This window comes from Micromys minutus, assembly GCF_963924665.1.
Source record: "Micromys minutus genome assembly, chromosome: 27".
Lineage (NCBI taxonomy): Eukaryota > Metazoa > Chordata > Mammalia > Rodentia > Muridae > Micromys > Micromys minutus.
In genome coordinates, this window is record NC_137962.1 from 34186084 (window position 1) to 34202348 (window position 16265).

Consider the following 16265-nt stretch of genomic DNA (forward strand, 5'->3'; position numbering starts at 1 on the left):
GGAAGGCTCAGAGGCGTGACACTACTAAAGGGAGGTGGGGGGGCGGGGTAGGGTCGGGAGAAGGTAGACTCAGGGTTGGGGAACTTGGGCAGTAAGGAAGGTCAGCAGGCTAAGGAAGATGAGGGAATGGGATGGCGAGCCGTCACGCGACAGGTTGGAGCGAGGCCCGGGTGGGCGTTTGAAGTTGTCAGTAGCTGGCCGCAAGGAAGTAGGCGGGGCCAAGAGAAGGGGCAGGGCCAGGGACGACTCACAGCCTTGGCCGGAGAGCGGGGCGGGGTTTTAGGGGTATGGGCGGGGCCCTTGAGTGTCGGAGGCGGGGAAAGGGTGGGTTTAGGGGTGGGGCCGCGTCGGGGGCGGGGCCTGGGCGGTGTCGAGCGCGCGCGGGCGGGCGGTGGCGGAGCAGAGGTTCGCAGTGCTCCGCTGTGCTCTGAGGTCGTCGTTGGCGGCGGCGGTGTTGGCGAAGCGCACAAAAGCGGATTGTGGCTTCACTGGTGCTCGCGGCGGGCGGCAGCGGGGCACGGGCGGCGGGGCGTGTCGGGGGCCCCCGCGGGCGCGGCGCGGGCGATGAGCCGGGGCCCGGCATGGCCTCCGCGCGGCCGCCGGGCAGGGCCTGTGCCTCGGCGTCCGCGCCCGCGGGGCTCCGGGCTGGGCCGGCCGCCTCCCGGGAGCCCGCGGACGGCAGCGAAGCGGAGGAGCGATCGTTGCAGCACATGCTGCGCGCCATAGCCGAGGAGCGCGGACGCCTTAGCCTGCGCCGCGAGGTCTGCGGCCTGGGTGAGTGACGGAGCCGGGCGCGCGCGTGAGTGTCCGCGCGTGTCCACCTCCGCTCGTCCCCCTGTGCTCCCTGCCCTCTGTGCATCCCCACCCTCCTGGGCTCTGTCTCTCGGAACCTCAAGTCTCTGTGTTTTCGGTACCACAGAGCCCCGAGCCTTGTGTCTCCGCGTCTCTGTCTCCCTCAGGATATCTGTCCCAGCTTCTTCCTCTTCGTGTTTCTGTAACTCTTCTTCCTTCTCCTGGAAGATCTGAGGGCCCCTCTGCTGCTGCAGGGAGTGTGGGCGTGAGATTTCGGGAGGCCTTTGAGTTCAGAGTTCAAGGTAGTGTGCCCTGACCACATCCCCAGCCCACATGGAGGACCGCGTCTCCTGCTTGCCATAGCCTTTGTCTTTCTGCACCCAAAGGTCCTCTTGTCCATTAGCTATACCAGGGACCTGTTGGGCCTCTGCCCCTTGACCTTACCTACTTACTACTGGAATCAGAGATTGCTGCAGCCACTCCGGGTGTGATTCTGGTCTAAGGAGTCATTCATCTGCTGGGTGGGGTGGGGGTGTCTCATTGTTTGAAAGGGCCTAGGAGGTGTGGGTGGGGTAGTCTTGGATGTGAGGTAATGCATTCGCCCAGACCCATGTGGCAGAAGCCCCCTCCCCCGTAGTCTCGGGCTTGTCATTTTCTCTGTAAAAAAGACCCCTCCCTTCTTCATGTAAGGAATGACTTCATTCTATGTTGTCGGGTCCCCTCATCCCCACCTCCCAGTCAGGGCTTAGGTTCTCTTTGAGGGAAGTAACAGCCTTCTAGACTGTCAGTGCTCCAAAGTGGAAGTGCACCCTGGTACGTCCACAGTAGCGGAGAGAGGGTAATAACTGGAACTCGGGGTCCCTTGGTAGGCCACGCCCTGGAGGCTGGGTGAAGAGCTGAAGTGAATTGCAATTCTTTTTCCGAAGACTTGTGTAGCGCCTGGCCTTCTTAGGCTGCAGGATCTCTAGCCCAGCTCACCTCAGTGGGGTTCTCTTGTCAGGAAGGTACAGCCACCTGGGGGAATAGATAAGGACACAGATTTTAGTGATTTCTTCTCCAAAAAGGTGTCCAGAGAATGGTTTGTGACTGATTTAGAGTATCCTTATTAATGGACTCAGTAAACATGTATTTGAGCACCTACTGGGTGCCCACCTGTCAGGGCCAGCTGTCACCTGGCACAGAATGAAATTGGGGAGGGTCTGGGTAACCATCTGTTGCAAGCCCCTCAGCTCTGTGACCTCAGCAGCTCCAGGCAGCCTCTTTACACTCCCCTCTGCACACACCTCTGTTGTCCTTGACCGGAAAGCACCATCACCCTTGTTCTAATACAGTCTCCACTCCTAGACAATCTGCAGGGTCTTTCCCTAAGAGCAATCAATAATCCCGGGACCTAGCCTTACCTAGGACTCACTACATGCCAGGTGCTTTGGGCATGCTCTGTCAGTTCAACTCTAACACAGTACCACTTTTGCCAAACAGGAATAATATAATCTGTCAGCCATGAGGAGCCCTGTTCAGGGGCACCCAATGAGGAAGTAGCGTAGCTGGCTAACCACTGGCTAGTATGACCCCAGAGCTTCGCCATTTCCCCGGCCAGGCCTGCTGTGCCTGTTAGCCCGTACAGTGACCAAGTGACCACTTCTCTTAGTCTTTAGTCCCCCCTCATATATCAGGCTTCCTCCATTGCCTAGTTCTTAGACTCGAGTGTTTTGACGTTCAGGAAGGCAGTGTTTGCGTGCTGGTGTTTCCTCTGCATGGGAAGCCGCTCCTGCTCACTTTCGCCTCAGACACTACAAGTTCCCCTTTGAGTCTCAGCTCCTCCTAGCGATTGCCTGGAACCCATCCTCCACTCCCATCACATAGCCCTGTCTCCTGTGTCCTAGACAGTTGGCGCAACTGTGGCATTGTGACGAGCCCTGTGGCTGTGCCTTCAGCTAGCCGTCGAGAGGCATGAGCTCATTGCACAGTCCTTATGTTCGGTGCCTAGCACAGGGACACGTACAGAACATGGGCTCAGTAAACGTGTAGGGAACAAATGAAGCATATCCCATGCTGGCATGCGAATGGTGTGGATGGCCAGGGGGAATGGAGCCTTTGTCTCAAGGGAAGGGCCTGACAGGGGCTTGGCTTGGGGTCTCGATTAGTTACTTTTTGAGCTGCTTGATAAACTACCTAACAAAAGCTACTTAGGGAAAGAAGGGTTTGTTTTGGCTCAGAATTCAAGGATAGAGTTCATGGTGTGTGAGGCCACCGCTCACATGGCATCTGTGCCAGGAGATTTACACACACATACACACACACTGGCACCCAGCTCATGTCCTGTTCTTTTTATTCAGTCCAGAACCCCACTCCATGGGATGGTCCCCCCATATTCAGGGTCTCCCCACGTGGATTAACCCAGTCCAGATAATCCCTCAAAGACTTGCTCAGAGGCTTGTTTCTTAAGCGATTCTAGATCCTGTCAAGCTGATGGTGGATATTATCTGTGGCAGACCTAATAGGTGGCCCTCACACCCAGAATGTAGGAACTCGGAACCCAGACAGAGCGCTCTACGCCGGGCGTGTGGGGCAGCTTTAGGTTTTTGTTTGGTTCTGTCTTTGTGTTTCTGTTTTGTGCCTTGGATTCTACCTTATCCTCCTCACTTCCCAGCTGTGACAACCTGTTGGGTGTGTGAAGAAATTTACTGCGTGTTGGGACTCGAACCTAGAGCCTCGTGGGTGCTAAGTACTTGCTTTATCACCGAATAACACCACAGCCCTTTATAAATGAGTTCAGGTGTTTGAGAAAGGCTTGTAACTCAGAGCTGCGCTGTGGCCTCAAAGGCTGTCTTCCCCCCTCCCGCCCCAGGGGTGGTTCTGAAGGTGTCCAGGCAGCCTTCGAAAGCTGTTCTGCCTGAATCAGCATCTGTTTATGATGAGATGAAGCTGCTGGCCCCACCCACATAAGGATGGTCACTCGGCTGCCGAGATGAAAGGTACTTTGAAGCTACCCACCTGATTTCTTATTCTCCTCCGCAATGGCCTCTACAGTAGAAACATTTGGGCACTGGCTGAGCGCCAGGTCTTGAAGCTGGTCCTTACTTCATTGCAGGACATGGTCTCTAAGGGGCAAGAGGCGTACAAGTAATTGCTAGGTAAAGTAAAACCCTGATGGAAGCAGCCAAGATTGCGGCTGCCCATGCAAGATTTTGATGTTTCCACAGGAAACTGCTTATGGCTCTGTGGTTCCCATGGAGCTCTCTGGTCACCCTGACCTGGGATGAGTCAGACGGTTCGGTGTCCATGCATATGATGCAGCCATCAAGAAGCTCATTGCTTCTCCTAAGAGTGGGGCTTACACAACACAGGCAGGTCCCTTCTTAAGTAAGCAGTGTGCTTTATCAACCAGTGTGAGGTCGCAGAGGCCGGGGCCCCCACATCTTGTTGCTTGCCTTTGTCTCTGTTTTGGCTGAGTATCTTCGGAGGCCTCACGCTCGGGTGTTAGGCTCGCTGCCTGGTGAGTGGTGGGGGTTCTCCCCGTCCATGGTGGTATGGGTCAGGAGTGCTTTGTGCCCATCCTTCTGTTTATTCTAAGTGTGCCTGGGAGGTAGGTCTCATGGCACTGCCTGGAACACAGGTTTGCTTGGAGGGGTAGTACTGTGCCCTCAACCACAAAGGGTAGGAAGTGGCAGGATGTATCCAAATTTAGGCTCTGCACAGAGCAGAGAGCTGCCCAGACCTGTCCTTAGAATGCCAGCAGCTCTGCCAGGTTGGCACACATAGTTGCTTGGCTGAGGTGGACCAAGGAAAGGATCACAGACAAGAGCTAGAGTCACTGGGGCAGGGCTACCCAGGGCAGGGGTCTGTGAATTGTATCGGTCTCTGGGCAGACCTGAGGCTGGAAGGGGCGGGCTGGTGGGAGGGGAAGATGCTGGGAAGTTTGGAGGGGACTGAGAATTGAGTTTGGAACAGTGGTTTAGGATGAGTGTCTGAGAATTTGGTTCTTCCCAAGACTGGCCTCTGGGAGTTGTGTAGGCGTGGCTTTGGGCTGGGGAAAGGTGTTACCTTGTAGAAGTCTGTGCACAGTGTGCCTTAGGCCAGATGTCCTTGCACCTGTAGCGTTTGCTGTACCTTGGCTCCTGTGAAGGAGGCTCTGCCGACATCCTGTTTCACAAGGGAAACAGAGATGAAATACTTCAGAGAGATGGGTTCTCTTGAGGTCACAAAGCTGGGAGGCCTGGCCAGCTCCAGCTGAGGCCAGTGAGAGGCAACCTGGAGACTTAAGAAAGATGAAGGACAGAAGGACTGCTGCCTGCAATGAGCCAATGTCCCACTGTGTGGCAGGTCCCCAGAACTGCTTTTTGAATTGGGATAAGCTGAGCCTGTGGTGGCTTTTTTTTTTTTTTTTTTTCTAGGCAGCTATAGCTGGGAGTCAGTCGTACCTGGAGGTTCTGCGGGAGGTATGGCTGGAGGGAGGACCATGGAGACCCTGACCAAACACCACTTCTATGACCCGACTGCAATAAAAGGAAAAGTGGCTCTTTGGGGACATAGGGATTGCATAGGAAAGCAGCAGGTAGGAAATGAGCCGAGTCACGCACGGGCTCAGCATAAACTCTCTGGAGCCAGTGCAGGCTGAGTCCTGTGAGGATGTCTGTTGGGACATCTGCCCATAGGTTTCATTTTAGGATCTAGAGGTAGAGGTGGTAAGAAAGGGAAAGTAGTCTGAAGAGTTGGAGTGGGATAGTGAGCTGAGGGAAAGGCCTTCACAGGCCGGCTTCTTGTTCTGAAGTTATGGCTAGTGTGCAGTTGTTGGGAAAAGTCTCTCTTGTAATGACAGTCACCCATCACCGCTGTGGCAGTTAGCTGGTTGTGGGCCAGCATGGTAGGAGGAAATGTCCCTGTGTGGTGGCAGCAATGTTGTTTTCAGTCCCTAGGCCTATTTTAAGGCCTGTGATTCTGGCTTCTGCTAGTTTCTAGAACCGGAGCAACTTTGAGGCTCTCATGAAGTGGAAACCTGGGCCTTCAGCGGTACCTGTGGGCTCTGGGTCTTGGGCTCTCAAGAGGCTGTGGTCTCAGCTGAAGGGCCAGCTGTAGCCAACCTTTTCTGCATCACCAGGGATGGGTATGATACTGCACTGCCTTGCTCTGTGGCTTGGCAGAATCATTTCCCACCCTCTGGCTTTCTGTTTGCTGACTTGGAGGTTTCCCATCTTCTTCACCAAGTTGGTCAGACTCCTGAGTATCAGCTAAGCCACAAGGCCACTGAAGAGAAGCCTCACGTAGGATACCTGTTAAAAAGCATCCTCCAAGTCACCAAAGAATTTAGCCAGTTGGAAAAAAAAGCTAATTTTCTGGGCATGGTAGAATACCCCTTTAATCCTAGCACTCAGAAGGCAGAGGAAGGTAGATCTCTGGATTCTAGATCAAGGCTACATAGTGATACCCTGTCAAACAAACAAACAAGCAAACAAATAAACAAAATAGTTTTTTTTTAAAATAAAGAAAATTGGCTAGGAGCAGTGGTATGGAACTATAATATAATCAAAGTCCCAGAATCCTGGGGACAGGAGGATCACTTTGAATGAGGCTAGTCCAGGCTACCCAGCAAATTTTAGGCTAGCCTGGGCTACTTATGAGACCCTTTCCCTGGTCTAAAAATATGCATATATAGCATTCCTGTACCCAGAGACACCTGACCTTTCAATTTTTTCAAAGCCTTTAAATTCTGTATGGAAGATTTCTTATTCATATCTTTTTAGTTGACATTCCTGAAACATATTCCCCAATGTTCAAACTCCAAATATTTCACATTTAAAATCTCAACATTATGGCTGTGCCATAATTTACCTTACTGGTTTCATATTGTTAGCTTGGCTTCACGAATAGTTTTCTGTATCGATTCTAGCGGCCTAGGAAGCCATTCTCAGAGTCTGACCTCAGAGGGCCAGGCTAGGGTCACAGCTAGAGGACAGATGCTCACCAGACTCAAAGGAAAATGGTTTAAACCATTGGCACAAAGCATAAAGGAAGGTGAGCTGTGGTGTGTGGGAGGAGCCTGAGAAGAGGCCAGCACTGAGAGGTGGGGTGGGCCAGGAGCTGGCATCCAGGAACCTTGTTGGTCTGTGATTCTTCAATCTGTCTGCTACTTGAGCTGTCTTCACCAGGGAATCTCAGGCTTCCTCCTGCTTCTGGAGGCCCAGAACCCCTTGTTCCCAGCTAAGGACAGTGAGGTCTGGGAGCTGGACCTCTGAGCACAGCCCAGGCTGACTACAGTGGGCCCTGCCAGCACTATATGAGTACACTTCAGCTGTCTTCAGACACACCAGAAGAGGGCATCAGATCCCATTACAGATGGTTGTGAGCTACCATGTGGTTGCTGGGAATTGAACTCTGGAAGAACAGTCACTGTTCTTAACCACTGAGCCATCTCTCCAGTCCCCACACTCAGCTTTCTAAGGGGCAGAGTTATCAACCCAGTACCCAAACCCTGTCAGAGGAGTGGAGTCTGGCATTGCAAACTGGCTGTGACTCTGGAAGCTTCCTGCAGAGCAGATGCCACGTGCCCTGGTGAGGTAGACACACTGAACTTGGGTTCGAGGGTAGGCTGCAGGGCTCTCTCACAGTAGATTTGAAAGGCTCCTTGGCCACGTTCTGACAAGATATATCTTCCCAAACATTCCAGATGTTCTTACCCCTGGACTCATACCTGTGGCTGCTTACCTGGAACATCCTTCCTCTGCAGAAGGGTTCTGTGCTGAGCACATAGTGTGGGCTCATGATGGGTTGGAAAGTACTTGGTGTGGGCTGGGTTACAGTGGTGGTACTGACTCAGCCCCAGCTCTCCAACCAGCCTCCCTGCCTCAGTTTACCCACTTATTACCACATTGTGCTGGGTTCCCTGCCCACTGTTTCAGCTTGCCTTTGAACAGGGCTGCTACTGGGAATTGTATGCGTGTGTGTGTTTGCTGATGGAACCCAAGGTACTGTATGTGTCAGGTAAATGTCTCATCACTGAGCTGTATTCTGCCTCCCTGGAAACTTTAAACCCAATGTGCCCACTACCCTCATTCCCCCAAAGCATGAGTTTATTCCATGGGCCCTAGAGTTTCTGCTGTTAGCATGTTTCTTATGTGATTAGGACAACTCTCAGGGTTGGTGCCTACTGATCTGGCCAGCTACCAACCCTTCCCCACCTCATAGATGGAGCCACTTGCTGCTGAGGCTCAGAGGTGGGCATCTGTGATGTTATCATCCCCCTGCCTGCCATAAGTGGTCTTTGCTCACTCCTCTATCTGGCTGCCACCATTTCAAGGGGCAGGCAATTTAGAGGCCCCCTCTTGGGCCTCCTGTCCCATCAGGGTTGGATGGGTTAGGGAGTATCTAGGTGGAGCTCATGAGGGATGACCTTGCAGACATGCTCCTGGACTCCTAGTTTGAGCCAGGTAGCAGAATGTTCTGGAGATCTGGTGTGCAGCAGGAAGATCTCGAGATACAGCCAGTCTAGCCTTGACCTAAGTAAGGATGGTGTGACAGGTACAGGAGGTCCTAAGGGGATCCCAACTGGCTCATACAGGACCTGGCCCTGAGAGCTAGCAAGAGCAGAAATGCCTACCCCTAACTAATTCCTCCTGGATTCCCATTGGGCGGGTGAGGAGACCGAGGCCCATTGGATGTAGGTGAAGTTTCCTTATTTTACATGTGGGCAAATAAGGACCACAGTATATAGACATGGAAGGAGCCCCAGGGCTTTACGGGGCAGAGTGGAACAGGGATGTATCAGCTGGATAGTGTCCGCCAACTGTCCCTAGGGTATGCAGACATTGAGGTTGGAGGGGCTTTTTTAGGCTTGTAGGTCCGGAGTTGTCTAGCCAGTGGAGGACCCTCAGTGTAGTCCAGCTTACAGAAGAGACCCATCAGCTCACTGTAGCGTCTCTTCCTCTTTAGTTTTCTTTATGTGTGGATATGTGTTTGTGTGATTGTGCATATGTGAGTATAAATGCCTGTGAAGGTCAGGGGTTAACTGGAGGTGTCTTCTCCAGTCTCTCTCCACCTTAGCTTTTGAGACAGGTTCTCTTACCAAACCTGGAGCTCACCTGTTTGGCTGGATTATTGGCTGGCATGTGATATGGTTTTCTTTTTCTCTTTCAAGACAGGGTTTCTCTTTGTAGCCCTGGCTGCCATGGAACTCAGTCTGAAGACCAGGTTGGCCTTGAACTCACAGAGCTCTGCCTGCCTCTGTCTCCTGAGTGCTGAGATCAAAGGCATGTACCACCACCCCTCGGAAGCTCAGTTCTTTATGCTTGTGTAGAAAGCACTTTTCTGACTGAGCTGGCTCCACAACTCCAGGCAAGGAATGAAACAAAGCCCCACTTTGCTTTAGGATTTGTTTATTTATCTGAGAAGGGGCTGTGATATTTATGTAGAGCAGGCTGCCCTTGATCTTACGGAAATCTCCCTACCTCATCCTGCCCAGAACTGGGTTGATTACAGGTGTGAGCCACTACACTTGGCCTTGAGGCTTTAAGATGCTATTTAATGCCAAATGACTAGTGTCTGCTTGAAACATGGCAGGAGGTGGAAAGGGGAGCTTCATCTTTGTGGGTGGTGGTGCTGTTACAGTCTGCTGCAAACTCTAATGTTTGGGTGGCTTTGAATGTGCACAGTACTTTCTACACGTGGCTGAAAAGGAGAACCCAAAGCTATCTTTTCTCAACAGCTGGGGCTACCTATAGACTGTAGGAAAAGGGTCTTTACCTGTGTGCATCTGACCTCTTGCTGTTCAGTGACAGACAGGCTGTGATTGAGGTGATTTGGGCGGGGCTCGTGTCTTCTTTCTAAAAGCAGTCCTTCATAGGTGTATTTGCAACCTCAGCCCAAGAGCCCTTTGTGCCCATGAGAGTCTCACCTTCTACAGTTCCTGCCCATCCAGCCCACATCTTTTTTGTCTATTTGTTTTTTAGGCAGACTGTTAATGTAGCCCAGGCTCATCTCAAACTCATGTAGCTGAGGATGACTTTGAACTTGTGATCATTCTCCACCTCTGGAGGGTGAGGATTACGGCAGTGACTATCACACTGGGTGCTGTGTGTTGCCAGGGTGTAACCCAAGGCTTTGCACATGCTAGGCAAACACTTGCTATACCTACTGAGCCATAAACCCCACCCTCCAATGCATATCTGCATGTGTGGCTCTTGGCCTTGCGCAGCTTCTAGCTGCTGAGCTGAACTGTGATTCGCCTTGCCTCCAAGAATATAGAGAGGGAGGGGGTCTGAGCAGGAGGACAGAGGGTGGTCTTTCACACCTGTGGTGTCTTTCCACTGCCCTGTATCCTGTCTGTGCCATTGTGGGACCTGCTCTGACATCCCCAGACATCCAGACTCTCTACTGATGTAGGTAATGAACAACAGTCTTCCATCTTAGGACTATTGCTTGAGATCTCAGTATTGAAAGCAGGTTAACACAAGAAAAGCATACAGGCTTATTGGAGGTAATGTTTCATGTGACTCAGGGTCCCCCTGAAGCTGTCTCATGCTAAGTCAGTTCGTGGTACAGTGTGGTGGCTCACACCTATAATCTCAACAGTTAAGAGGCTGTGAGATAGAAGGACTACTGCAAGTGTGAGGCCAGCCTGGGCTACGGAGTGAGACCTAGTGCCAAACAAATGAACACATAATAAATAGTCTTAGGGAAAGGTAGTTGGACAAAAGTTTGAATTGATGTCAGTAAAGTCTCTTGGTTTATGGAAGTGCTGGAGTAGAGAGTGCGGGAAGTTAATGGGAGGGATTCCATCTGTACAGCTATGGAAAAGTCGGCCATGCCTGGTTGAGGTTACTTTGGGATAACCTATGCTTTATAGGCAAGTCCAATAGACTCATTGGGTCCTCAAGCTGGCCTTTGGTGGAATTGTCCTTGGGTTTAGGGCCTTATAAGGAAGGGGTAGACATTTGTTTCCTCTCCACTAGGGAGCGTTCTCACAACACTCTGTATGCCCACAAGCCCAGAGGTGGCCTTCCTTACTCCACGTTCACTCAGTGATTCAAGCTTCTGTGGTGTTGCTGGATAATCACCTGCTCACTTGTGTCCATCTGCTCACCTGTGTCCATCTGCTCACCTGTGTCCTCCATCTGCTTACCTGTCTATCTGCTCACTTGTCTCCATTTGCTCACCTGTGTCCTCCATCTGCTCACCTGTCTCCTCCATCTGCTCACCTGTGTCCTCCATCTGCTCACCTGTCTCTTCCATCTGCTCACCTGTCTCCTCCATCTGCTCACCTGTGTCTTCCATCTGCTCACCTGTCTCTATCTGCTCACCTGTCTCTATCTGCTCACCTGTCTCTATCTGCTCACCTGTGTCCTCTATCTGTTCACCTGTCTCTATCTGCTCACCTGTGTTATCCATCTGCTCACCTGTGTCCTCTATCTGCTCACCTGTCTCCATCTGCTCACCTGTCTGGTGAGCATCTGCCTGGCCCACAGCAGCCTCCTGTCAGCTCTGCTGGTCTCATCTTTAATGACTTCTTGATGCCTCCAGAGCAGAGGGCCTAAGACTCATAGTGATCCCCGCTCCTCTTCATGACTTGGGGCTCCTGGGACCCCGTCAATCTGATTTCCTACTTGAACTGTCTGTTGGACAGCCTCTGCTTAAGGCCTTTCTGTAGCCTTTTCCTGACACTGCAGAAACTGACCTTCACTTTTTCCTTCTGTCCCTGAGGGCAAGATTCCTGCTACCAGGCTCCTCTGTCCCCCACCCCACCCCCCACTTCCGCCCCTTCCAGTGTTATCTCAGACTGTGTCCTTGTGCCAGCACAATGGATAATGTGGTGGCTCACTCCCACAGGAACTCAGGGTGAGGGGATGTGGGACTGTGTTGGTGTTAAGCTGGTGAAAGAGGCCTCTTGAGTGAAGAGGGTGTCAGGTCCTAGGGAGCTGGGTTTTCAGCGAGGTGTCCTTCCGAATACAGGCACAGGAAAAGAGATTTCTTTATTCAGGGTGAGACGGGCTACTGCTGCCTACATTCGGGGAATGAGGGGCTGACAGGAGCCTGTGGGACCTGTGGGACTGGGGTTAGTTCCTTCTCTACTCTGAGTTGCCTTGAGCATTTTTGAAACCCCTTTCTATCTGTCCATCCATCCATCCATCCATCCATCCATCCATCCATCTATCCATCCATCCTTTGTCTCCGGAGTGCTGGGATGAAGGCCCCATGCTACTGCTGCCACCACCACCATTGAAGCCTTCAGTAATGCCACGTGTGTGCTTGGATTCAGAGACAACAGACAGGAAGGAAGACAATCGAAAGGCACACTTCTACCCTCTGCAATGTGGAACTGCTGTCTTACCATTCTGAGAGAGCTGGAACTCCACATTTGGAGCCTCAGGCAGAGAGAGCCATGGTTGGCCTGCTTGGGCTGCTGACTCAGGAGATCCTGATTCTGCCAGGCAGGGAGGTGGGGCTGGGATTCCAGAGTATTCCTACCCCTCCCCTTAGTTCTTCTGGGAGTCCTCTCCCCACAGGGAACCTGGTGGGATGAATCAGCCTCAGCTGGTACTGCAGCAGCTGCGATCAGCTGATGTCATCCTCATCTAAGGGCTGTGTCAGGGGAGCCTATGTGTATGTACCCAGGAGAATTCTCCCAGCTCACTGGAGAGCTCTGAGCAGTGCAGACCTCTCCTTGACCTGTACTCTCTGCTCAAGTATTAGGACATCTGTTTGAAACCTGTTATGTGCCTCCCCCTCTTCTTTCTCCCTCAGAGGTTCTTTGCATCTTTCTATAGGGAGTGTAACTCCTGTTGGCACATGGAGTGGGACTTAGGGGGATTGGGACAGTTGCTCAGGCTCTCGTAGGCAGGGCCCTAACTCTCCTGGACTTGGAGCTGTGGCCTGTCCATTCTCACACTTGGACATGTCTGTATCAGAGGGGCCTTTGATGCCCTGTTCTTTCCTGGGTGGCCCTCTGCTGGATCGGCACACAAGGAAGTATCCAGCCCCTGGTTTCAGAGGGTGGGTAGTCCCAGAAGTGAGAGAAGAGGAGGGATCTGAGTAAGTTGGTGATGGAGTGGCCATTGCAGGAGGAGGAAGTTGCTTGCTCGGGACTGAATGAGCGACTAGGAGCCTGCAAGGACCACCTGGCAGTGGGAAAGGTGTGATTGGGTTTGTTTTCCTCCTAAAGGGGTTTGCCTAGGTGACTGTGATTTAGGGAAAGACCTAGGTCTGGATAGCATTTGGGGTCTGCCTGGATCTGGAGGGGCACTGAGTCCCGCTTTGTTTGACGGTTCTGTATCTGGCCACATGGAAAGAACCAAGTGTACTTGGACTTTCAGAGCCTGAAGCAAGCTGGTGCTGGGCGCAGTGTAGACAAGACACTGCTACATGGATGGAGCAAGGATGCCTGGATCCTGGCCAGAGCCTTGCACAGAGTAGGGTGAAGAAATAAATGAACAGTGAAGCCCACATTCCCAGTCTGGCTCCTGGCCGCTGCACCTGTCAGGGAGTGGCTGCACTGGCTGGGGAGGGTGGGCTTCTGAGGTTCTGCTCTATACCTGAGGGGAAGCCAGTGGAGGGGGAATAGTGACTAGTTCATAAAAACAATCGCCTCCAGCCTAGGGAGGTGGAGGCGCTGGGGTTGCTGGATCACAGATCCTATCGGGCCAGAGCACCCTGTGAAGAAGTGTTGTAGAGCTAGTTTTCTATGTGGAAACAGAAGCTACCATAGTGGTGATCTCGGAGTTGGGGGCTTGTATCTAGAGACCTCTCCATTTGTGAGATGTTCCAGGGAGTATCACAGTGGCCTGCAGGCGGGCTGTGGGTGGCGATGTGGCAGGTGCCGTGCCATGCTGGTCATGTGGGTAATTTTGTGGCATTGCTGCTGCAGAGAAAGCATAAAGGACAGCTTTGTGGGAACTGCCCCCAGAGGAAGCCCACACACTCATAGGCATGGGGCAGGCTGCAGAGTCTGAGCATCAACCATGGCCTTGCTAGGTAGCCTGGACATCAGCACCCGGTTTCCTAACTGAAAAGGTTCTAAAGGAGTTTTCAGGGTTCTGAGGACTTTTGTTGTATTCTTGCTGATGGTGGTTTGGGCTGTATGTGTAAATTGGCCTTAGTGTCTCCGAGAATACACCATGTGTTCATGTGTTTAAGATCACATTTGCTGACTGCCCACAGTGACCTCTGTGCAGCAAGATCCAAGGACCCTCACAGATAGGAAGAAATCACCATGACAAGGCTGGAGCAAAGGGCTGAAGGTGTGGCCTTACGGGCAGATGTATGTGGCAGTGCTCAGATTCTGCCACAAAGCAGCAGTGGCATGCCTGACTGGTGGAGACTCAGGCCTTGAGCCTCAGTTTCCCATCATGAACAAAGTCCATAGTAGACGCTGTAAAGATCGAAGTGGGCTCTCAAAAGGGTTCTAGCCCCAGGGTACAGATAGCACGTAGCATGCCTGGAAAGGTGCTGCCTCTCAGAGGCAACCTAGAGTTGGGGATGCATGAGCAAGGGGGCCCCAGGAACTCAGGACATGACTCCTCTAACAAACAGATCACAGCTACTCTCTCAAGGAACAAATACTGCTGCTGAGGGAGGTATGGCCTCTGTGGAGGTATTTGGCCAGGGGAGTGGGTTAGGGCTGGCTATTGCATTTGGAGAATAAGAGGGCAGATTTGTGGGTGCTGTCTGGAGAGTGTGGGTCATGTGGTGAGAGAGTGGACTTTCTGAAGAAGGTACTGGATCAGCTCAGCCCATCGAAGTTATTTCACACTCCACTTCCCTTGGGGTTGCTCATGTGGGACCCAACTGACCAGTTCTTCATCCTGGGCCTCATCAGGGCAGCCTGGCTTCCTAGGACAGCTTCTTTGTGCTTTGTGCCCCAGGGAATGAGGGCCCTCAGTACCCAGGCACAAGATGATAAAAGGCCTATTGAAGCCACAGAAGCCTATTCATCCTGCCCAGGGGACCAAGGGCCACCCTTGGACTCTTGTCAAAGATAGTCGACCTCCTGACTTCTGCTGTTGAGAAGTAGCCAGAACCCAGCAGAGTTCATTGCTGACCAGGTGCACTCTAGGAGGACCTTGTCCTTGCAGCCCCACAGTTGGGTCCAGGCCAGGTGCTAGCATGCACATGCCACAGCAGAGAGACACTGGCTCAGTGCCCCCACCCTTCACCAGACTGTTTAGAGGTTAATCCTTGGAGAATAAACACCAACCAGCAGCCAGAGTGCCTGTGAGGTCTGTCCCTTGAGTTCCAGTTCCTCACTACACTGGGCTACTAGGCTTTCCCTGTCTTCCCTTGGTCCAGGCTTCTCTGCAGTGGCCTTGGGTGCAGTTCTAATCACGTCTGCTCACTCTTTGCCTACCTAGCTTATAGTTCAGCCCCAAGCTGAACTCCCCCCACTGGAGAGCTGCTGGCAGCTAGCTAGACCAGGGTTTCCGTCCTGCCTGTCAAGCCCCTGTCCCTGCCTGGCTATGAGCGCCATCTGCCAGGGGTGTGGACAGCAGGCACTTGGGGTGCTCCATACCATGCAGGTGTGGGTGCTGGGGGGATGCTGGGTTCACAGTCCTGCAGGGGTCAACTGTGCTTCTGCGCAGCTCTCCCTGTGCAGCATCCCTGCCTGTAAAAACAACAAACCTTACAATGGAATCTTGATGGGAGGGAAGTTCAGCATGGTGCCCAAGTTTAGGAAGCCTTAATTTGTTTACGAGCATGTGACAGAAAACTGGGGAACAGGAAAGAACCACAGCTCCACTGCTCCAGAGCTGCTGTGGACATTTGGATTGTTTTTTTCAGTCTTTCTGTGCATTACAAACAAATCAAGAAATAATGTCATGTTCTCATAAGTATATATGTTCATTTTCTGTGTTCTGGCTCTCCCGATATAAGCAATTTTCTAGTAATTAAGTAGCATTACATTCTGGCATTTGCTAACTGTAGTTGCTAGAAGTAAATGTCTTGGTCCCTTGTTATTTTGGGTGTGTATGTGTGATGTGTGGAAGCCTAAGGTTGATTCTGGATGTCTTCTTAGTTACCCTCCACTTTATTTTTTGGGACAGGGTCACTCACTGAATCCCAGGCTTGCTGATCTGGCCAGACTAGCTGGTCTGCAAGCCCCAGAGATTAGCCTGCCTCACCTGCAGCTGGGACCGAATGCTTACACTGTCACATCTGTCTGTTTATGTGGTACTGAGAGAGTTGTCCTGCTTTTGGGGCAAGCACTTCGCTGACTAAGCCATGTCCAGAATGGTCTTGGTTCCTTTTGTTTGATTTTTAAGTTAGGGGTCTTACTGTGTAGTTAAGACCGGCCTCCAGTTCCCAATCTTCTGCCTCAGTCTCCCGAGTGTTAGGATCATATGTGCGCAACATGCCCAGCTATTTTTTGGTTATTTTTTTCAGATCAACTTAAGATATAAAATTCAAAATATATAAGATGATTTTTAAAAAAAATATGTATTTATTTTTATTTTAATGTGGATTGGTGTTTTGATTGCATGTATGTCTGT

General features: G+C 51.9%; 1 protein-coding gene across 1 annotated transcript in view; it reads left to right on the top strand.

The window, feature by feature from the left end:
- Positions 1 to 389: 389 nt before the first annotated feature.
- KIAA0930 overlaps positions 390 to 16265 on the top strand; it is a 36207-nt gene continuing 20331 nt past the window's right edge. The window contains exon 1 of the mRNA XM_080939643.1: positions 390 to 774. Coding sequence (XP_080795769.1) covers positions 582 to 774 — 193 coding nt within the window. The 5' untranslated portion in view covers positions 390 to 581. The remainder of the gene's footprint in view (positions 775 to 16265) is intronic.